The sequence below is a fragment of the Jaculus jaculus genome, chromosome 1 (assembly GCF_020740685.1).
Source record: "Jaculus jaculus isolate mJacJac1 chromosome 1, mJacJac1.mat.Y.cur, whole genome shotgun sequence".
In the NCBI taxonomy this organism is placed as follows: Eukaryota; Metazoa; Chordata; class Mammalia; order Rodentia; family Dipodidae; genus Jaculus; species Jaculus jaculus.
This window is the reverse complement of record NC_059102.1, coordinates 226,336,766-226,359,526: the sequence shown is the minus strand read 5'-3', so window position 1 is coordinate 226,359,526 and position 22,761 is coordinate 226,336,766. Positions and strand designations below refer to the sequence as shown.

Here is a 22,761-nt window from a genome sequence, read left to right as displayed (position 1 = left end):
CGGCGTTGGGTTTCTGCTAATCAACCCCACTTCCCCAGCATCTGTCTTAATTGGGACGCAGTCTGACCTAGAGGAAAAGCGCCCCCCCACACACACACCCAATCTGTCTGGGATGGGGGCGACGTTCCCTCGCCAGTAAACCTGGGGGCTTTTCTCTGGGCTAGCCCAGTTTTCCTAGGGCTCGTGGCAAGCGGTGGTTTGAAGAGGTGGCCTCCAGCTGAGCTGGGACTGAGCCCTCCCAGCCGGGCTTCGAACCTGCTGCCTGTCGGGCGCACGCAAGCCACAGCCCTGCAGTCGCCAGAGTTCGCGAGCAATGGAGTCTCCTGTCCTTTCCTGCCCGTCCCCGCCCCCCCCCTTATCTCGGTTTTATAGACAGCTGTTAGTTTGGGACATTAATTGCCCGGACGAGTTTATTGATAATTTTGATGTAACAGAGCACCGGAGAAATTACCCCCACGTCCCAAATGTCAAATCTGAGAAGAAGCAGGTTCCGGCTCGCGACCCCGAGGCGCGCAGACACTGCGGTGGGTCAGGGCGGCTGCACCAACGACGTGACTGATTATGTTTGTTTTCTTACAAAGGTGGGATCGCAACAGAGGGGTAGTCAATAGGACACCCAAGCTTAGATTTTTACTGTTGTTTCCCGGAGGGGAAAAAGACGGTTCAAGAGGGAAATGTTACCCAGGCCTGCAGCCACCAACGGCCCCTCCTTGTTCAGATGTTCTAGATTCAGATTCGACTGGGAAAAATCAAGAACGGGTCGCCACCAAAATAAGACAAAAATGAAAGTTAAAAGTTGTCTCATTATTTATAACAGAGTTTGGGGCTAGTAAAGCCTAAAATTTGGAATAAAACTTTCATTAGTTTTGAAGTAGAAAAAAAGAGAGGATATATATATATATCCTCCTATTTTCCTTATATATGTATATATGTATGTCTTTAATATATATATATATATATATATATATATATATATATATATATATATGTAGTGTTTCTTGGTTTTTCCCCAGGGAAGGACTACAGTTTTTGTTTAAATGTTGAATTATTTCATTAAAAAAGAAATGACATTTAGAGAGACAGTAGGCTCTTAAACAGAAGCCAAGAAAAATAGCTATTCTTGTCCAAATTTTATTTGTGACATGAAGAGTGAAAAAAAGGAGGATTAATGAAGAGAGAAAGACGAGAGAGAGAGTGAGGAAATGAAAAAAAGAATTCAGAGCTACCCAGATTTTAATTTAAAAAAATTCAGAGATCTGCAGTTTTTCCTATTTGGGCATCTGAACGCAGTGTCTCATCCCAAATCCCAGAAAGATAGTCATGCGACTTTATTTCTAGTCAATACAGTTTTAAAGGCCATGTACAAATGTTATACATTTTTATTTTTGTTCTTTTTTTAGGAAAAAAAATACACAAAAGGTAGAACATCTTCAAATTGTCCTTTTATACAGTGCAGAAGGAAATTTAAAATGTGTCACGAGCACTGCTCTTGGGCAGCCAAAATACTAAAAAAAAGGGGGGGGGATAGTCCTTCATATTATATATATATTTATATAAAACATATGGAAATTTGTTTCTACATAGATCGGTCTTTGTTTCAAATTTACAATGGATATCTAAAAAAAAAAAAACTCTACACGGCAAATATTGCCAACAAAGTTACACCGTTAATACTGATAAACGGAGGAGCCTACGTGGTGTTTGATTATTAGGGAAAGAAAGTAGAATAAATAACAGGATGGGCCTGGCTATAGTTTTCAAAGTGCCTTAACCTTTCTGCATCACTCGGGTCACTGGGCCTCCTCATCCCCGTGTCTTGCCGCGTTCATCTCCTCCCAAAAAGTTTACAGTAGAGATTAGGAGACAGAAAACACCCAACAAAAAGCAATTTAAAACAACACAAAACAACACTGTGGAGCCGAGCGAGGAAGGTGGAAAGGGATCTCTGTCCTAGGCAGCCTCTCACTTCTCTCAGCTCCTGTTTTCTCTTAAAGGCGAACAGTGGCTTCGGAAATGCAAGTTATTTGCACAAAGATCCACCGGTGATTGCTGGAGGAGACTCCCAGGTGGGGAGGGAAAAAAGACGGCTCTAAAGGGAGGCTTGCGCATTCCAAGACATTCTTTCAGGGGAAAAAAAAAAAGTTAAAAATTAAAAGATAAATATTCAACCCAAAATAAAAGTATTCGGTAGTAACTGGTCTCACGTGCGTCTGCATTGCTTCTAAAATTCTTCCCTCACTTTTGCCATTGGAGGGGGTAGAAGAGACCTCGGCAGAATTCTTCTTTCAATGTTAAGGGTTTTCCCCCACACCTTCGTGGCCCATTTCCACGGAATCGAAAATGAGTATTTATGGACAGGCAGCTGTGGTCCTATCAGGCCCCCCTCCCCGCTGCCTTTGGAAATCTTTAGAAATTAGTGCGGGAGTGAAGGAACTGCAGACCACAGGGGTTTGGGTTTTTTTTTTTGTTTTTGTTTTTGTTTTGTTTTTCCAAATAATCCGACTGGGGATGGGCAGGACCCTTTTCTTCTGCCGATGGTTATACCTCAAGAATAAAGCAGTTTCTGGTGGTGGGCTCTGAGTCCCTGGGCTGGCCAGCCTGGGGGGGAGGGCCCGCGAACTCAGCCTCACATCACGCAGGGTTTGATGTCTTGGTAGGTGACCTGCTGGTGGTAGTAGGAGCCTCCCCCGGCCGAGTGCATGGACGAAGACGCCATAGCGTTGAAAGAGAAGACGAACTCCTTTCGGTCACACATGCTGGGCGACTGTGAGTGATACCTCGGGATGCCTGTGGGACGGGGCGACAGCAAGGGACAGGGGCACAGGAATTAGTGTGCAGAGTTCGGAGAGAAGCTTGGCTGAAGGGAGTAGACGCACAGACGCTCAGCCCGGCTCAAACGCACAGCTGCCTGCCTACAACGTCGCTGCTGCGTCAGGACTCCCAGGGTTCCGGGCACTGGCTGGGGTGGAGGGGTGGTCAGGACTGGGGTATGGTCGCTCTCTGGGTACCCAATAAATAATCCCAGGATTTCAGTGAAGATCTCTGCTCTGAGCAGTTCCCACCACCTGGGCCTCTCCAGCCTGGGACACCCAGCCTAGCCCAGGGCTTCCAGAAGCTGCTCTGGCCTGCAGAAGCCACCAACGCCCTGGTGGGGCAAGAGATTGTTGCAGGGCTTAGCAAGAAACAAGCTGTTTCTCCCAGGAACGATCCTGTGGAGGACGGGCTCCCAGGGTAGGAGGGGGCCAGGATTTTAAAATAGCACATGCAGGACCACCCCTGCAGAGAGGCAGCCCACTGCCTCCAGCCCTGGCTCCAGCCTCCCAGGGGCTACTGACAGATGACCCCTGATTGCCCCTTGCCCCCTTCTCCTTCCAAAGCTAGGCCCAGGAGAAGAGGGTGACCCATAAAGGTTGGGGGATGTATGCCTATTGGGTGGGGGGGCAGTTGAATATCTGGGGTAGGGACTGGGCCACCTAGGTCCTAAGAAACAAAGGGTCTTGGCAGACCTCACCAGGTCTAGCTGCCACACTTCCCCAGCCTCTGGACTCAAAACTAGGCCAGGTTCCCTGAAGGGCCTGTACACAGTCCCTGAACACTGGGCCCTGGCGGCTTGGGCCTAACTCTTCCGTTCTGGCCAGACAAGGCAGCCTGCTGGAGGCCTGTTAGGAGACAGGGGACAGTGGCCTGCTGGTCCCGGGCTGGGGCCTTGGCTCCATAGAAAGACTTTTTAGAGAGGTGAAGGAACTCACATGTCCTAAAGGTCATTAGTGGATTGGGGTCTGAGCCTTTCTGGTGAGAACGGGGCCTACTTGGTCAGGACTGGGGAGAAGTTGGAACAGAAAGAAACGAATGACCCCAAATTGAGGGTGTCAAACTGTACTCATCCCTCAAGGGAGAGAAGTGGGATCCAGAGGCAACCCTAGGGGCAGCTGCTGTCTCCCCTCGGCATAGGGGTTCATTCCCTAGAAGCACAGCTGGCTTCTTAGGGGCAGTCGAGGAAATGGGGTTCCCCCACTCACCTTGCAGCTCAGCCGGGGCGTTGTGACTGTTCTGGTGCAGGTATGGCTGGTCCAGGGAGTGCGTGGAGAGACTGCCAGGCAGGGGGTTGGCCGCCGGATTGCAAGGGGACAGAGGCTGCTGCTTGATGTAGGAGGCGCCGCTGTTGAGCGCGGCGGAGGCCGAAGGCGGCCAGGCTGCGGCGGAGCTGGAGTACACGGCGTGCGGCTCCATGACCCCGCCGGTGGCAGTCGGCAGCAGCGGGGAGGCGGGCACCGAACTGTCGTGGTGCGGATACTCCCCTGCCGCTGAGCCCCCGCAGCTGCCCATGTACGAGTGGCCGCCGTTGGCGGGCAGGTGAGGCACCGAGTGGCTGGGCAAAGCCATGCCGTCCACGTTACCCGGCAAGTGGCCATTCATCATCCCCAGGCCGCCCTCCAGAGCCAGGCTATTGGGAGGGCACGAGAGGCCACCGGCCGAGCCCTGGAAGCCATAGGTGTCCGGGAGGTGGTTGAAGCCGAGCCCATTCATCATGCTGTACATGGGCTTGAGCGCCTGGCATTTCCTTCGGAAGCCGCGCGGCCGCCTCCGAAAGGAGCCCTCCTCGAACATGAACTCGCTGGCCGGGTCGATGGTCCAGTAGTGACCCTTGCCGGGCCGCCCCAGGCCCTTGGGCAACTTGATGAAGCACTCGTTGAGCGAGAGGTTGTGGCGCACGGAATTCTTCCAGCCCTGGTAGGAGCCGCGGAAGAAGGGGAAGCGGCTCTGGAGGAACTGGTAGATCTCGCTGAGCGTCAGGCGCTTGGTGGGCGAGCTCTGGATGGCCATGACGATGAGCGCGATGTACGAGTAGGGCGGCTTCTCCGGGCGCCGGATGCCCGCATTCGTCTTCTTGGCCTTGGACTGGCCGGACGCCGCGGGGTCCATGGCCGCGCCGCCTCCCCCGCCGCCACCGCTGCCGCCGCCGCCGCCGCCGCCGTGCGGTGGCTGCTGCTTCTCGGGCGCCGAAGACATCGGGTGGCTGCTGCCGCTGCCGCCGCTGCCGCCGCTGCTCTGCGCCGCGGAGGAGCCGGGAGGAGGAGGAGGAGGAGGAAGAGGAGGAGGAGGGGGAGGAGGGCGAGGGGGAGGGGGCTGCGCACGCGGGGCCGGCTGCACCTCTGCCGTCATCGGCGGCCACTTCTCCGGAGCGAGCCTCGGCGCGCCCTCCCCCGCTCGCGCGCGCCCGCCCTCCCCGGGGAGCGGCTGGATCCGCCAGCGGTTGGCTCGGGGGCCCCCCTCGCTCTCCAACTCCCTCCTCCCTCAGTTCTCCCTCTCTCTCTCTCCTCCCTCTTTCCCTCTCGCCCTCCCACAGGGGCAGGAGCCTAGCGGAGGCCGTGAGGAAGCTCCCCCTTGGCTTTTGTGGGGGATGCACCCCCACGCCCCCTAGCCTGCGGGGCTAGGTGCCCCCCACCGCGCGCAGCCCAGGGTCCCCACCGCCCGCGGTGCTGGGCTCCAAGATTCCGGCCCAGGCGGCTTTCACAGCATCTTGTTTCCCCCCAGGCGACCCTTCGGGAGGTCCCACCCCTCCCTCCCTGCCCCCTTCGAGCCCCCGCAGCAGAGGGCGCTTAAAGGGTCCACCACCCTGCGGGCCCCGCCCCGCCTCCACCAACCTGGCGAGCAAGTGTTCACGCGCCCTGGGCCCCGCAGCTCGGCCCCGACGCGCGCCGACCCCCTGCCTTCTAGGCCCCGGCGGCGCCGCTGCAAACGCGCCTCGGGCCCTTGGCCTTCCCTAACACGCACAGCCTCAGCGGCGGCCGCCGGGTCGTGACCATCGTGGGCACAGCCAGCCGGCTAGGCTCCGGGTCCCCCGAAGCGAGAAGGCGTAAGTTCCCAAGAGGGACCGCCTACCCACACTCCCCGCCCCGGGAAGGTCTGCGCCGCGCCCGAGAGTTTTCGGATTCGCCACGCAGCGCTCAGGCGGGTCAGCTGCCCCGGGCCTTGGGCGGGCGGAAAGCGAAAGCGCTGGGCGAGTCGCAGTCGCTTTGTCCCAGGCGCAGAAAGCCAGACGGACCTGGGCGAATGAAGAACCTTCAGCCCAGCGGCGCTCCAGACAGCACAGGTTACCCGAGCAAGGGACCATGCTCACTCAGTTTATCCGTGTGCGCGCCCACATCCGTGCACTAATGCACGCACTTAGCACACACCTATGTGCATTAATGCACCAGCTACTCCGGCCACTTACACATCCAGACGCGCAAACTTAGACTTGTTTATGCGCGAGCTTGGCCACTCAGGAACCCCGCGTTCTAAAGGTCCACGGGAGCTCTAGTACCCACTCGCTCCCATTCACGCACAGACGGTGCCCAGATTTGACCTCACATGGAGACTAACTAGGCCCCCTCCCCCAACACAAAGCACTGAAAATCCGCCTAGTTGGCCCCGCGTCCCCATTTTACAAGCGCAGGTTCTGATTTCCTGAGAGATTGCAAAGTCCCTGGCAGGAAGTTTACAAGGCTCAACGTAAACACGTTCTGGGGGATTCTTTAATAATAATAAGAGAGAATTCCGCGGGCGCGGGGCGGGCGGGGGGGGGAGTTGGCCTAATGCCCCTGTGGGTTCGGCCTGCCGCCGCCGCGGGGGCCCCTGACACTGCGCGCCAGGCGGGGTTCCGGAAAGCAGACGGCGCGGGCGGGGAGCGCGGTCCCGGGCGGCTCTCGCGCCTGGCTGCCGGCCCGCGGGGGACTCGCTCGGACGCCGGCCCTCGCCCATCTTGCCGGGCCGCTGCTGGTGGGAAGGTGGCGTGGAGCGCCGGGCGCAGGACCACGCGGGAGACCTGGCGCGCGCAGACCCAGGTGAGTGAGTGCGGGTCTCCCGCAGCCAGCTGCGGCGAGGGCGCTCGGGCCCGGGTCCCGGTGGGGAGGAGGGTTGTGAAGGATGTTTTCGCGAGTCAGTGCGAGGAGACCAGGAGCCAGGCATCTGGGCTCCCGGTGCGAACTGAACTGACAGGGCTGTGTGCGGATCTCTGAGGCTGGCCAGCGGCTCCTTCAAAGCCTCCCCCCGGCCTCAGGTTTCTCTAGATTCCTGGTCCCCCATTCGTCCTCCCCCACGTCTTCAGCTTTGGTGGAAGACGCCTTGTCGCCTCCGGGGCGCCTGGCACATCCTTGCGAGGAGCTGGGGACTCGTAGACTGAACTTAGGTTGCAGGGCCGTCGCTGGCCCTGCTTGCTTCGCAGGAGACGAGACAGTCGCCTTCCCAGCGCGCCGCGCTCCAACAGGCCCCCGCGCGGGCTGCCTCGAGAAACGGGGGCTTAGGATCAGGTTGAATTCGAGCAGGCGGACGCGCCCAGGCACACCGGCTTCCACTGCACATGGGTTAGCATTCCTACCCATAGACACCCTTTGCACTGTCTACAGTCTCCCTACCACTTAGGAGTCCCAGCCCTGGAGGTAAGCCGATATGCCTGCCCACTCTCCAGAGAGCACACTTCACGCTGGACCGCACCTTTGCGAGCCCAAGCACAACCAGCCACTCGCCTAATCTCCAGAACGGGCTCTCCACACCGAGAACACACGCGCGCGCGCGCGCGCGCACACACACACACACACACACACACACACACACGCCCATGTGTTCCCACTTGGTTTTTTTTTTTTCTTTATTTTTTTCTTTATTCTCCCTTTTCGTTTCTTTTTTCTGGATAGCAGCTTCGGACCAGGAGGCTCTGGCTAGTGAGCTGGGAGTTCCAGGAAGGGTGGTGTACATCTGGCTTTGGCAAAGAGAAGCTGGAGGAGGCTGCCCAGTCCCAAGCCAGCAAGGGGCGCATTACCCACCCTCTGGTTTCTGGAAAGTGGTAGTAGTAATGCAGTAATGACTTCTCTCCTTCCATAGTCAGGTGTCCCCAAAATGTTGTATACAGCAAGAAGTTAGGGAAGTCATTTTCCAGTGTCCACCTCCTTAGGTCTTCTCCATTTGGGAGATAATGCAGGTTTTATTTGCAGGAAACCTCTGAGATCCACCTTCCCTCTCTCCTGCCCTTTCATCCGTCACTATCTTCTATCCACTCCCCTTGAGGGTTCTTCATGTTTTGTGGTGAGGAAGCTGGTATGGATGCTCCACTCCTTAGGCAGGACTGTAAAGTCACCATGAGGGTTGGGCCAGGGTTCTCAGTCTCCTTGCCTGGGAGATAGAGGATGAGGAAGTGGCTCATGAGTCTCAGGAATGATACAGATTGAGGTACCTCCAAAGCCCACTGTCTACTGAGATAGGAAGGTGTGAGTGGGAGCTTGAGAGGTGGGGCACAACCCCCCCCCAGTTCTTTCATTGAAAAGCCTTTGTCACAGCCATCCATACCAAGGAGGGCTTTGCCATGAGCCCAGAAATCCAAGTTCTTGGCTCTTGAAACGCCTTGAGAAGTCTCCCTACTCCTTACTTTTCAAGGATGGGAAACTGAGGCCCAGAGAGGACTTGGTCCAATAGTGTGAAACTACTTTCTTTCCATCTAGAATGGAAGAGGACGACACTAAGCCACGCAGATGAGTGCTATATGTTACAGACTGGGGGTGCAGCGAGCATTCGAGTCCCCATACCCACCAGGGGACTCAGAAAGCTGATGATGATAAAATAATAGTGATAGCCGGGGTGGTGGCGCACGCCTTTAATCCCAGCACTTGGGAGGCAGAGGTAGGAGGATCGCCATGAGTTCGAGGCCACCCTGGGACTATACGGTGAATTCCAGGTCAGCCTGGGCTAGAGAGAGACCCTACCTTGAAAAAAAAACAACAATAATAAGTAATGACAAACACAAACATAACGGACCACCAAGTAACCACCAGTGGCTGACTATGCACAGCACATTGCTGCATTGCTCATGGCTCCATAAATCCAAGGATGGACCACCCCTTTCTCTGGGCGGTGAACCCCTTTGATAAACTGTAACTATCATTCTCTCCCCATTGCACACTCAAGAAAACCACTCCAGGTCACCCAGCAAACCTGCTCTGACTGCAAGAGCAAGGATACCCTCCCACTTATACTCCTGGTGTGGGGATTTGAACCCACCACCTTGGGTATCTGCATAAGCTGTTTGTGCCTTTAAAGCACAGAACCAACAAAGGCACCCACTTCTTAGGATTGTGGTAGGGGTGACACAGGACTCTGCGAAGAAATGCAGTATACTCAAAGGGAAACGAAGACCCCAGGTGTCAGCCTAGGGTGCCAGAAATGCAGGCAGGGTCCGTGGGCAGATTTGTGTGCGGTCAACTTCAAATCCACAGACCCTCTTCCCATTTGAAATCAAATGTGGGTCCCAGCACTGGTTCCAGGAATCCCCAAATTTGGAGGGTGGTGGGTGGTGTTACAAACACCCGCCTGCGACACCCCCACTCCCCAGGCCCTAGGTATTTCTCCTGGCTAATTGCTTAAGTGAAGCCGCGGGGCTGAGAGCGCGCCCGCCGTAACCCGAGCGCGGAACCAGATCCCACTAGGCAGTGCCGGCCGCGGGCGGGGCAGGGGCGCCGCCGACCACCCACTGCGAGGGCAGCCGCCCGCCGGGCCGCCGCCGCCGCCCTGCTCTGCATTAGCGCCGGCCCGCGCGCCCCGGCGCCCCGCGCCCTCGAACCCCCTGCGCGCGGGTGTCCAAACGGTGCCGCGCCGCGAGGGATGGCGGCCAGGAAGTCGGATTCAAGGGGAAGCCATGCGTCTTGGGACGTCAAGAGCGAAAGCAGGGGACCCGTGGCACCTAGAAGCCAAATTTCATGCAGACTGAGGTGCGGGGTTGGGGTGGAGGTGGGAAATATACTTGAGGATGAAAATTCAGCCTAAGGGGACGCGGGACTGCGATGGAAAGGTAGGGGTAGCAGGAGAGAGGGCGCCTCTGTGCGTGCAAGAGGCCGAGCTGGGTACCAAAGGCGGGTGACCTTTAACCTGAGAGGATGGAGAGAAAAGAGCTCCTAAGGCGAGGTCGGTGCACAAAAAGCCAAGAGGTGTGCAAGTACTAAGCTTTCAGCATTGCCCACAGCTGGAGGACGTGAGCGCCACATGGTAGTTTCATGTTTAATTATTGCTTTAAGATAAGAACAATCCAATAGTTACGCCTGCAAGATGTTGGACTATAAGTGTTCTGACAACTAGAAAATATGTGCACAAGGTAACCATGCTATGTCCATGGTTAAGATGTACAGAGAACAGACTTACACATGGCATACGCCCGTGTATGTTCACTGTAACGTATTCTGAAAAGAATATTTTTGGGCTGGAGAGATGGCTTAGTGGTTAAGGTTAAGGTGCTTGTCTGCGAAGCCTAAGGACCCAGGTTTGATTCCCCAGTGCACATAAAGCCAGATGCACAAAGTGGCACATACTTCTGGAGTTTGTTTGCAGTGGGTAGAGGCCCTGGTGCACCGGTTCTTTCTGTCTGTCTCTCTTCCCTGCATCTCTCTTCTGCTTGCAAATAAACAAAGTTTTTTTTTTTTTTTTAAGAATATTGGCGGGCTAGCGCACGTCTTTAATCCCAGCACTTGGGAGGCAGAGGTAGGAGAATCGCTGTGAGTTCGAGGCCACTCTGAGAGTACAGAATGAATTCCAGGTCAGCCTTGGCTACAGCAAGACCCTACCTCACAAATATATATATATATATATATATATATATATATATATACACACACATACATACATACATATATATATATATATGTATGTATGTATGTATGTATGTATGTATGTATGTATATATTGGAGCCCTGCAGGCCTAGGATATACAAAGATGGCTGGCCAGGGGGAGGGGCGGTGTGCAGGGGGAGGGGGCGGCGTGCAGTGTGACAGGTGATACACATGGCATGTGCAACGTGGTTCCTAAGGGTGAAGAATGCCATGGGACCTTGAGGAACTTAAAGAGAGGTGTCGTCCCCCCCCCCCCCCTGTGCCAAGCTCTCTCTCTACTCAAGAGTCAGGAGGCATGTTCACCAGGGGCTCGGGAGAATGAAGCATTTGCTAGAGAGATCTTCTGAGCCCTGGTGCTGGTGCAGAGCCCCAGTCCTCAAGGTGGTTGAGACCTCACAGAGCTTCCAGCAGAGCCCGCAGCTCCCAGGGAAGCGAAGCACCACGGACTTTCCGTAGTAACAGAATGACTATTTCGGTTTGTTTGCAGAGCATGCGAGGAGAATTGGGGGGGGGGGCTATAAATGTCTTGTGTGACCCCTGACAGTAAGACAGCCCCTCCATTTGCAGCCAGCATACAGGAGATGACGGGACTAGAGAGCCATGTGGCAGTGGCTACAGAAGAGGCTTTTGTAAGTGGAGGGTCAGGTAAAGTGCCCCGCTTCTGGGCTGCACAGCCCTGTTTTAGGGGGGCTGACCTGTTTGTGCCATTGCCAGATCAAACCCAAACCAAGGTGTATCCAGCCAGACCCCAAGGCACAGAGCACCTCCAGGAGAGGAAGGAGGGAAATGGAACCCTCCCTAGAGCTTAAGCCGGGCACATCTTCGGCACTCTCCACCCTGGGGGCTATCAGGCTGTGACCACTCTACTGGCCATTAATCTCCCCTGTTGACTGTACCTTGAGAAGAGGTTCTTAGCTTGGTCTTAAATAAATAAATAGGACTAGGTATGTAGCTCCATTGGTAGAGTGCTTGCTTATTGTGCACAAAACCCTGGGTTCAATCCCCAGCACCCTGTAAACCCTGTGGTGACACATACCTATAATCCCAGCTCTGTGGAGGTGAGGGCAGGAGGAAGCAGAAGTTCAAGGTCATGCTGGACTATATAGTGAGCTGGAGGCAGATGCGGCCTACAGGAGACCCTGGCTCTAAATAAATGAATACATAAATAGATGAGTGAATAAACAAACAGGTAGATAAATAAAGAGTTAAGGTTGATGGTTGTCTTTGGAAGAAGCCTGAGCTTGCCCCTTCCTCTTGGCCCTTTTACTCAAAAGCACGTATTTTCCATGACGTTCTTCAATGAAATATTTGACAACATTGCAGCTTGGGAATTTACAGCTCTCTTCCCTGCGAAATGGTTGGGAGCTTTCTAGCATGAGCAATTCATGCTGCTCCCAGGAAAAGACCATGTGCCGGGAACACTGAGCTTCCTGGCTGCCGGGGTCAGATGCCTGGTCCCTGGGCGATCCTCTCTTCCCACAGATCCCCCTTCCTCCACCCGCATCTCCATACATTTTCATCCTGACTGCCTAAGAAAGATGGGGAGACTATCGCCTCCCTTTGTGGGGGTAGGGGAAGGAGGGTGTATGTGCTGTATGTGTGTGTGTGTGTGTGTGTGTGTGTGAGAGAGAGAGAGAGAGAGAGAGAGAGAGAGAGAGAGAGATGCTCCCAGGGTTTGTTTATGAGTGAAGGATTCAAGCTGAAGTGGATGGGGCTGACTCGGACGGGAGAAGAGCAGGGGCTGTGCATTTACCCCTGAGGGAAATCAGCCTGAGAAGGGCTGAAGAAGAGGAAAAGGCATAAATAAGCTTTCAAAACAGTAAACCAGAGCCGAGCATGGTGGCGCACACGTTTAATCCCACCACTCAGGATTTAGGAGGCTGAGGTAGGAGGATCTCTGTGAGTTCGAGGCCACCCTGAGACTAAATGGTGAATTCCAGGTCAGCCTGGACTAGAGTGAGACCCTTCCTCAAAAAAAAAGGACAAACAACAACAAAAACAAAAATCCCAGTAAGCCCAAGGAAAGCATACATTAAATGTCAAGGGTAAGATATTTGTATTTTATTTTTCAAATTTGGTAGTTGATGAGGTAACACAATACACACCCACACTCACACAAGTACCATATCCCTGTCCCCTGCCCGGCACCCAGGAAAGAGGGGCTCCAACACTGCGACAGAAGGGTCCAGTTACGTGAACCTGAGGACCGCTAGAAACAGAGGGGAGGGAGACCACGCTCACATTTGTTTCTTAATCAAAAGCAGGAGTTCGCTGCCCGAAACCTGCGCCAGGGTGCAGTTCTTTTCCAGAGTTCCCATAACCTCCCTTCCCAGCTTACACCTCTTCAGAGAGCATTGGGATGGGTGAAAACGAGAATGTTTTTAGGAAGAAACAAACTCCCGCCCAGCCAGGAAGGACTTTGGAGAAAACAGGAACTTACCTGCCACTTTGTAGAGGTCACACTAAGGGAAGCAAAGGTGATCCCCTGTCCCCAGGGCCGCCTCAAGCAAGGGTCATTTGTCAGTGGTTAGGGACCTCCTGAGGGGAGGATTACTTTTGGGTGTGTGTTGACAGGCCTGTTTTGTGCACCCAGGAACAAAGGACAAGGTAGCCTTGTGCGCACGGCCTAGGGAGAGGCAGACACAGCTTCTAGGGAGTCAGCAAAGAAATTCAGTTGGAAACTGAAACTGGTGGCTCACGCTTTAACCTCAGTGCTCTCTGGGGAAGCTGAGGCAGGAAGATCTATCCGAGTTGAAGAAGAAAAGAGATAAAGTTGGGGTGGGGAGCCAATGGGGTACAGCCAAAGGCAGGGCGACCCCCACACCTAAAGAGACCAGAATGTTTAATCCCCAGAATTTGGGGACACTTCAGAGCTTGAAGGACAGATAGGATAGTGAGGCCCTGAGATATGCACAGAGGTGCAGAGGACCGGGGCCCACCTCCACTGATAACAGAGGGCTGTAAAGCTCTGGTTGACAGAATGCAGTCAGAGATATATTTCTTGGGTCTGCTACAGGGTGAGCATCGGGAAAGAGGGTGTGTGATAGCCAGACATCTGCCTCCCACATCCTTGCCCATGGAGGAGAAGGAGTCCTCAGAGGCCTGTCCTGGCAGTTTCAACCCCTGAGTGCCTTGGTTTCTCCATTTTGCAACAGGGTAATGTCAGTAACCATCCACAGCACTAACCTTAGGACGCGAGGAGAAATAACCACAATTGCTGTGTGCAGGGGAGCCTGGCCGATCAGACTGGAATGACATTGGAAATTCAAACCACGTCCGAGTTGTTAAATGAACAATCTTGAAACCACGAATGATTAGGCGTTTGGGCTCTGCCCCCCCCCCCCCCGCGCCCCACTGCTGTGTGACCCAGAGCCAGGGGACTTACTCTCTGCAGTTCTCTTCTCAACTGAATAAGGGCGGTGCCTGTCCTTGCTTGGGAAGGTCAGAGATGTCGGTAATTGTCGGCTGTGGCTATTATCTCTGGAGGCTCAGGAGACTCTTGAGCCTGATTATTTGGCGGTAGGGTACTGGAGGGTGAAATCCCTCATTCACTTTTTGAAGTAGCCCCCGAAAGTCTATGGAGGACTTGGCTCAGGATGGAATCAAGAATTTGGTGGTAGCAGCTGGGCTTGGTGACACGCCTTTAATCCCAGCACTCGGGAGGCGGAGGTAGGAGGGTTGCTGCAAGTTCGAGGCCAGCCTAAGACTATATAGTGAATTCCAGGTCAGCCTGAGCTAGAGTGAAACCCTGCCTTGGAAAACAATGAACAAGAACAACAAAAAAGAACATAGTGGTGAAGGAGTCTACATGCTCCGAGGCTTTTGAAAGCAGCTCCGTGACCTTTGTTGAGTACCATGAAATTTGCCTTCTTCCTGATAGGGTTTGAGGGCCCTCACTCCTTTTCTTCCTTCTGTGGCAGCCCAGAGCTGGGGCTCCAGGGGCATCTCACACTCACTCCTTCCAGCCAGAAGGGATTGTCTTCAAATGAATCTCACAGTTTGGGGCCCTTCCTACTTGGTCCTGAGCTATCTTGGCTTTCTTGGCTGTGAAATGGGGGCTGCAAGCAACTGTCCAAAAAGCTGCTTCTCTTTTTAGAAAGCTTATTTATTTATTTATTTATTTATTTATTTGAGATAAAGACAGAAAGGGTGAGCATGAGCTCACCAGGGCTTCCTACCACTGAAAGGAACTCTGGCTACATGCACCACTTTGTGCATCTGGTTTTAATGTGGGGCATTGAACCCAGGCCATCAGGTTTTGTAAGTATGTGCCTTTAACCGCTGAGCCATCTCTCCAGCCTCCCCCATCCCGCACAAAACCCCTGCTTTTTGTTAGCACCACAGCAGTAGGTGTTCAGGGTTCTCTAAGGACAGTACTGTCCTGCAGCCTTCGGGGTGCCCTAGTGGAGAAATACTAGTGTGCAGTCGTGCAGAAGTGTGCAGAAGAAAAAGGACATGCTCAAAGAACAGAGGTTGCCCAGAACTCATATTGAAGATGGACAGGGAGGTAGCCAGCTCCAGGTGGCAGCCCTGGCATGGATTGGGAGCCCTCCAAGGGTATGCTGACTGCGGAGGGGGCTGGACAAAGCTAAGCAGGGCACTGAGATTGCCCAAAGAAGCCCCTCTCTAACCCCCATACCCTTCTACAGAACCTGGTCAAACACAACAGGCAGCCTGCGCCCAGTATAACCACTCATACCTCCAACCCACTGGGTACCCCTCCTGAATCCACATTCTGGGGAACTAGAGCCGCCAGCTCCCACCCTTGCCTGGCTTCCCGGCAATGTTAGTTTCTGAGAAGTGCCAGGGACAGGGCGGGGTGGGTGGAACACGCCTGGCCAGGGGACTGTCAGCTGCTTTTGTCTTGAAATGTGTGGGGACTTGGCCCCCCAAACCTCCCCTTTTCCGGGGCATTAAGGGAGGTTCTTTATCCAGGCTCTTTTCAAGGCATGGAATTGGAACTGGTGGCCTTTGAGTAAAGGGGACCCTTGCAGGAGATTCAGCTTGGTTTAGCCCCTGGGAGTTCAGAGGGACCCTGCCCTACATACCCCCTTCAGGAACAGGTCCACCACTGGGCACTGCTCTCCACTTGGGGTCATTGCAGAAATTGTCACCCTAATACTCAAAGAGTTCCTTGCAATTTAAAATACAATCCCCTCTCTCTCCTTCCCTTCTGCTTGTAAATAAATAAAAATATAAAATACAACCATTTTTCATTTCTCTCTCTGCTATTTTGCCTCGATCAATGTTTACAAAGCTACCAGCCAATTTCTACCACCGAGCTTTCTCATTCTTTTATTTTGAAATACATTCCCCCCCCCCCCAGTGCTTGAATACTCCAACCCTTTAAACAGTGTGAGCATGCAGATTCTAGTACCTGTTGGTGGTTTGTTCTCCTAGTGATTTAATCAGCGTACTTAGCTTTGCTGTACACACTTCCTCTCCATGGCACCAGTGAAAGTTTTCTTGGTAATTAACAATTAATTACCTGCGAAAATTCTGTCCCTGATGTGGGAAGGTGCTCACAATTATCGGTTTTTAGAAAGTATAAACCAAAAAATATTTGAAATTTATTTATTTATTTTTGGTTTTCTGGGCTAGGGTCTCACTCTAACTAAGCTCAGGCTGACCTGGAATTCACTATGTAGTCTCAGGGATGCCTTGAACTCACAGCGATCCTCCTACCTCTGCCTCCCCAGTGCTGGGATCAAAGGCGTCACCACGCCTGGCTCTAAATGTTTTTGTTCTGTTCCTAGGTCTGCTCCAGCTTAGATCTCCCTTTCCTTCCACCTCACTTTTCTCCACGAAAGCTGGAAGATCGCTCCTCACCGCTGCTGTAGGGAGAGCTGCCCCCCAGCTGGGTCATTATTTTTCCTCCAAATTGGGCTGAGACCCATTTAATTCACCATGAAAACTGACCTAATTAGGAATCGAATTCGCTCTCTAGTGGGAGCGAACTGCCCTTCCCCACCGCCGCTTTTCCCTCCAGATTTTACCCAGACAGTCTGTGCAGGAGGTGACTGGCCGAGGTGACTGGCCAAGCTGTCCCCAGCTGCCGCCTACCTGCTCCTACGTAGTCAGTCACCCTTTTTCTCCTTTTTAAGCACCGGAGACTCACTCTGCTTCGGAGAGGCTGACTCAACATTCTTTATGTCCTCGCTCTGGAAAAAAAAAAAAAAAAGATCTGTCCAGGGCTGGCCTTCTGCGGACTGCATCCTCGGGACTGCGTCCCTGGGATACCGGGCGAAGTTCTGTGCAGACCCCTCTGGGATGTTGGATGTCCGCATCTGTGGCTCCTGGCTGCTGAGCGTGGGTCCCAGTCCTCTGGCTCGGAGGGAGGGTCCCTGGCAGACCTGGCTTGTGGTTGCTGCTCTCTGCAAAGACTCAGCGATTCTTTTAACTGCGATTTGGGCTAATGATGGGTCCTGATTTCGTGAACACTTTGTTTATTTTACCTCCACCAACCCTGAGAGGAGTGCTTGCCCGGGAAGGCCCACGGAGCTCCGAATCCTAACACTGCTGTGGTTGGGGAAGCGCCTTTAAGTCCTTCTATCGAATCTTTACCCCCCGCACCAGCTAGGCATTGCTGGGGTGGACTTAGTGTGGGATTCAACCTTCCTTCCCCCTCCCTGTCCCGAGGGTAGGGAGACCAGGGGTGGGGGCACAGGGGAACACCTAGGGAAGCGCCTCCTAGTTAAACCAAGTCCAGAACTTTCCAGCCTGGATGCCCTCCGTTGGGGCCAGGCGAGAGGGAAACTGGGCTCTGCCTGTGGAGGTGACAGCTAGAGCAAAGTCTGAGGTGTGTGAATTGGGAATGCTTCTGTCCGATCTTCCTCCTTTAAAAAAAAAAAAAAATCAAGAGGAGCTCTTAAACAGAGATTGCTTGGGATAGGTCTCTAAGGTATCTGGGACTGGCGAGTAACAGAGACCGGGTTAAGGGAGACGTTCACGCAGGAAGGCTTGCTACGTGGCTGTTTCCTGCTATGTTGAAGCCTTAGTTATCTGGAAAGTGGTTTCTTTAAGATCACCTGTCTAGGTTGGTACAGACCTGCCCTGGAAGCTGCTTCTGGATGTCTTCCAGCGCCTCCCAAACTTCGAATTTCAGTTTCATCACAGAAGCAGGTGTGTGCATGCGTGCGTGCGTGCGTGTGTGTGCGTGTGTGTGTGTGTGCGTGCGTGTGTGCGTGCGCAGCAGTGAACAGAGGAGGGGGAAGCGAAGTGCGGTCGATTTCACGTAATTGAGGGGCTGCGAGACTCAGCATACCCCAGAGCTGTGAGTTATCAACCCCACAGTCCAGACCCTGGGGAGTCCCTGATGACCTCTGTGGCCACTTGGCTGGGCAGCAGCAAAGACGCCTCTCTCCAATTGCTCTTACTCCATCAAAGGTCCCCGATCCCCTAAAACACAGGCCAGCGTCTCACCCTCACCCTCTTCCTCTTCAGGCTTCTAGCTGAAGGGAGGCCCGGCTGGTTCAAATTCAATTAGCTTGCTCCCAGGCGTCTGCTAGCGACCAGCTGCTCAGGCAATTAGGGCCGCACAGGCTGGGGCGGGGCGCGGCGGGGACCCGCAGGTAGAAAGGAACCAATTTGCCCCCAGGCTTTATCAACAAGTGGCTTAACTAGGAATTTGCGTTGACAACTCGGCACCTCGGACCCGGCTGGAGCAGTGGAGGGGAGGTGGGATGACAAGTTGATCTGTGGGGGTGCGACCCAAGAGGCGGGAAGCCCTGGGCTTCAAAGGCCACCAAAGGTGACAGTGGCCTGAGTCCGGGTGCGGCGTGAACCGTGTGGACCCAGGCGCCCCGGGGCGCGCCGCCTGGCCCAGGGACCCGGCCGGTTGGCGAGAGAGCAGGCGGGTGGACGCTGGACTGTTTTTGCCGGCGAAGTAGGTGGCCGTGTATATTTTTGTTCAAGTGGTGTTTATGTTAATGAAAAAAAAGGATGGAATTACAAACAGCCCGCCGATCGCGCAGCGGCCGCCGGGGACTCCTCGCGTCCCCTCCCCGGCCAATCCTAGGGCGCGCGCGGCGCCCGGCTCGGGAGTCACCGCAGAAACCCCCACGCGGGCTAGGTGTAAGGCTGCTGAGCCCCGCCAACCCTCCCTCCCACACACAGCCCGGAACTCTGTTAACAGCCATCGCCCCCACGCGCAAAATCTGGACCTCGGGCATCCCCCGCTTCCCACCCCACCCAAGTCGGAGCTGCCAGCGGGCTTGCCGACGGGAAAACGGGTGCGCGGAAGTCCCGCAGAGCGCTTTCAATCAGGGCGCCAGGGGAGCTTCCAGAACGCGCGGCAGTGGCAAAGCTCGCCGCCCCCTTCCCCTCTGGCTTCCCCGGCTTTCTTCCCTTTGTGTTTGATTTTGACATTTGTTCCCCAGACCAGCTACCTCACCCCTAAAAGCATTTGGATTCTCCAAACACAGAGCCAGTCCAAGAGAAGTTGTTTTTTTTTTTTTTTTTTTGGCCCCCAACACTTTTGTAGTCTCCTTTTCTGCAGAACCGGCGGCTCCCTCTTTTACTTCGTTCAAAGGAGAACCAGGAAGAAAAAAAAAAGACCAGAAAAACAGGAGAGAGCGCCAATTGCAGACCGACCTATGGAGAGAGTCCAGGCCCTAGTGCGCCCCTGGGAGGCAAGCAGTGGTCCAGGCCTGGCCCAGGCTAGTGAGCTGACCTGGGCACCATGCCTGACCTCTACCACAGCCTCCTTCTTCCTCTGGGGAACTTAACCTCAGCCCCTTTCCAGATGGGAGTAGAGGCATAGCCATAAGTGAAGCCAGATTCAGTAGGGGAATGTGCAGCCGAAGGGACAGCTCAGGGCCTTGTCTAATCTTTCCCCAGAGGACAGCAGGCTGGAGCGATTAGGGTTATCCACACTTCTGCAGCTCTTTGCCTCACTCTGCATTGTACAAGTGTCCGGTTTCCCCTCGATCCTGCCTGGGCTTGGTGCGGCCACCTGCAGGGAAGTAGTAGAGCCTAAAAGGCTTCTTCTCGCCCCATCTTCAGAGCTGGACTTCACGGGAGCTTTGGGGCACCACGGTTCCCCCAGGTTTGGAGCCTCTGCAGCTTCCCAATCACAAAACAGACCGGCATGACTTCCAACAAGTTCTGCAGGGTTGCTAAGCCTGGCACCTAGGAAAAAGCCCAGAACTGGCTCCCCAACCCCGGGGAAGGGAGAGAGAGACCCTGATGTGGCCAAAAGCACGTCATGAACTTTCCCCCTTGAGATGGAGTGGTGAGGATCAATGTAAAAAGTCATTTTCATTTTCATTTTATTTATGAGAGAGAGTGGGGGGGTGGAGGGAGGGAGAGAGAGAGGGAATGAGAATGGGTGCACCAGGGCTTCTTGAAGCTGCAAACGAACTCCACACACATGTGCCACGTTTGGCTTTCCGTGCTGTGCTGTTGTAGCCAGTTCCGCATGGCTGGGATGAGCATCCAAACCAGACACAGCTTATGGCAGGAAGGGGTTGATCTCAAGCTTACAGATGCAGGGGAAGTTCCAGCAGCGGTGGAGGAAGCTGCTTCCACACATCCAAGCCGAGAGAAGCCACCAAGCAGCCAGCAAGCCCCAAGAGCAGCAGGGAGCTGCAGCAAGCAGGACCCCAGAGCTTAGACCTCTCTACAGACCTTTGGGCTGGAATTCAGATCCATCCCTCGCTTGATACCTTAGAGCTGGACTCCAGGATCCGCCCCCAGGGGCCCCTCCTCCAGCCAGGCTGCTGGAAACCCATGTTACAAGCGTTAATAAGACACCTGATTCTGTGTGTGTGTGGGCGGGGGGTGGGATATTATCACAGTGTGGCTTCTGGGGAATAGAACCTGGGCGGCAGCTTTGTAAACGAGCACCTTTACTTATTGAGCCATCTCTCTAGCCTTACTAAACATTCATTTTTCAAACAGGGTCCCTTGAAGCTCAGGGTGGCCTTGAACTCATTGCAATCCTCTTGCCCTGGCCTCCCCGGTTTACAACAAGGATAGGTATACAGCAATCTCACAGAAATGTGGGGTGAGTTACTGGCTCCACCTTCTCTGCTCAGCCACCTCTGTCCTGTGTGGAGCTCTGAGGCACTAGCCGGGACCCTTTGGTGGCAACCTCATTTCCAGGTTTTCTGGAATGGAGTCGATTAACACTGTTGCGCCCTTCTCAACAGCGTGTTTGAAGATCTCAAAGTGGGAGGTGAAACGAGGTGTGTGGCTGCATTCTGGGGGACAGCAGCGTCTCTAGGTTCCCCAGATACTTAATGTCCCTAACCCACCAAGACAGAACAAAGTGGGTCTAAGCCGCAGTTATCAGCACCCCAGTCTTTCAGAGAGCTACCATTTGTCAAAGCCGCACCCGCTGACACTCCCTTGCCGGCTTTCACAGCCCTGACATTGAGCAGCCAAGAGAAAAATCCGGCAGAAGAGAGGGGGTCCAGGCGGCGCAGGCGGGGTGGGGGCAGGGAGCCCCTTCCGCGCCTGCTGTCCTGAAGCCTCCGGGTATTCTGCAGGCCAGGTCCTAGGCTCAACTGCCCATAGATTTTCAGCTGACCCCTGGGTCTCAAGACCCAGAGGTGGGAGCCGTTTTACCCCTGGAGTCCTCCAGCAGCCGCTGGAGTTTGGAGCCGCCAGCACCTCGCAACAGATCTGTAAATAACCTCCAGCAGGTGCCCGCCTGGCCTCCACCTGGTGTCCTCTTGGGAGACCTTCAAGCCAAGTTCAGTCTGTCCGGAGGGGCCAAGAGCGCTCCTTTCCGCTTCGCCGGAGAGGGGGTTGGTGCGCAGTGGCTTTTTCTTGGGGGGGGCTTTGGAAAGCCTACAGACTGGCTGAGGAGGATTAAGCCCCGCGGAGGTCGGTTTTGGGATTAGAGGTCTCAACCGTCCAATCAGGGGACCTCAGGGGGTCAGTCCTGGTCTAGCACCGCCGGGGGACCTCTTGCTTGGCTCCTGGCTCCGGCGCACTCCCAGGCCTCAGGCAGGGCGCGCTTTCTCCGCCCGCGCCACTTTCTCCTGGGCCGGTGGTGCCAGATGCCGCTGGCGGGGTCCCTTCTGCGCCCCAGCCGTTTTCTTCCATCCTGCAATTAAACTCGAGGTCAAATATCTCCTCAACGACGCTATCAGGCCAGAGCCTCATTATGGCGTATATTTAGCCATAAAATACGGGTTGTAGCGAGCAGGAGATGAAAATTATTGTGTTCTGGGAATGAATCCTTTTAGCAGAAACCAGAGCTGTTATTTACCGCGGAGAACTAAGTACAGGCTGGGTCTTCCAGGAGACCCCTGCAGGAGTAGCCGCGCTTCCAGGCCCTTTCCGGCATGGCCTGCGCCCCGCCGCCGCCGCTGCGGGCCTGGCCCTGGACGCGCGGGGCCTCCGGCCTCCTCCAGGACCTTCCCCCGAGCCCAGCGAGACCCCGAAGGCGCCGCCCCGGGCATCACAGCGGAGCGGTAGCCTTAGGGAGAGGGCGCTCCCACGGATGGCCTGTGGTCTCGGGTGCTCAGGCACCTCTGCAACTCATGGCATGGCCTTTGGGAGACAAGGAAGGGTTCCTGTCGTGACAGGCGGTGACAGTCTGCAGCTGGACTGGGACTGCACACCTAGGGCTGCTGGCTTCCCTTGTGTTTTCTTGGGTGGTTTACCGAAGGACTCGGAGCCTTGGGAGCCTCATCTGTAAAATGGGGAGGAATGGCCAGGACTCAGGACGGTTAAGTGTGATGTGAAGGTCGGCTCCCAGAAGAAACTCCATGAAGGCCCTGGATTTGATCTCCAGCGCAAAAATGGAGAGTGGGGAAGAGGAGGTAAAGGAAGAGGTAGGAAGGAGGTAGGACAAGGAACTCAAGGTGGGAGAAGAAGAGGGGGAAGGAGGGAGAGGAGGAGAAAAAGAGGCTTGCTTCTGTGGCTTGTACCGTTGTTGTTTACTTGTTTGCTGTTTATTTTTTTATTTTGTATTTTTCAACGTAGAGTCTCACTCTAGCCCAGGCTGACCTGGAACTCACTCTGTCGTCCCACAGCTGGCTGTGAACTCACAGCAATCACCCTTTTAAAATATTTATATTAATTTTTTAATATATATGTATGTATGTATGTATGTATGTATATACATATGCATATGCATATGCATATACATATACATATACATATACATATATATAT

At 54.3% G+C, this 22,761-nt stretch overlaps 1 protein-coding gene across 2 annotated transcripts; it reads right to left on the bottom strand.

Moving 5' to 3' along the window:
• Positions 1–1,460: 1,460 nt before the first annotated feature.
• On the bottom strand, positions 1,461–5,020 carry Foxf1 (forkhead box F1). Of its 2 annotated transcripts, XR_006634440.1 has the most exons (3): positions 4,020–5,010; positions 2,545–2,787; positions 1,461–2,120 (listed from the first exon to the last, which is right to left on the bottom strand). XR_006634440.1 is itself a non-coding variant. In XM_004666046.3 (2 exons), exons 1-2 carry the CDS (start codon positions 5,008–5,010, stop codon positions 2,627–2,629), a joined length of 1,152 nt encoding a protein of 383 aa, XP_004666103.3. In that variant the 5' UTR covers positions 5,011–5,020; the 3' UTR covers positions 1,461–2,626. The 2 variants fall into 2 exon arrangements, 1 of the variants encoding a protein (XP_004666103.3); XM_004666046.3 differs by having other exon boundaries at positions 1,461–2,787; positions 4,020–5,020.
• Positions 5,021–22,761: the final 17,741 nt, after the last annotated feature.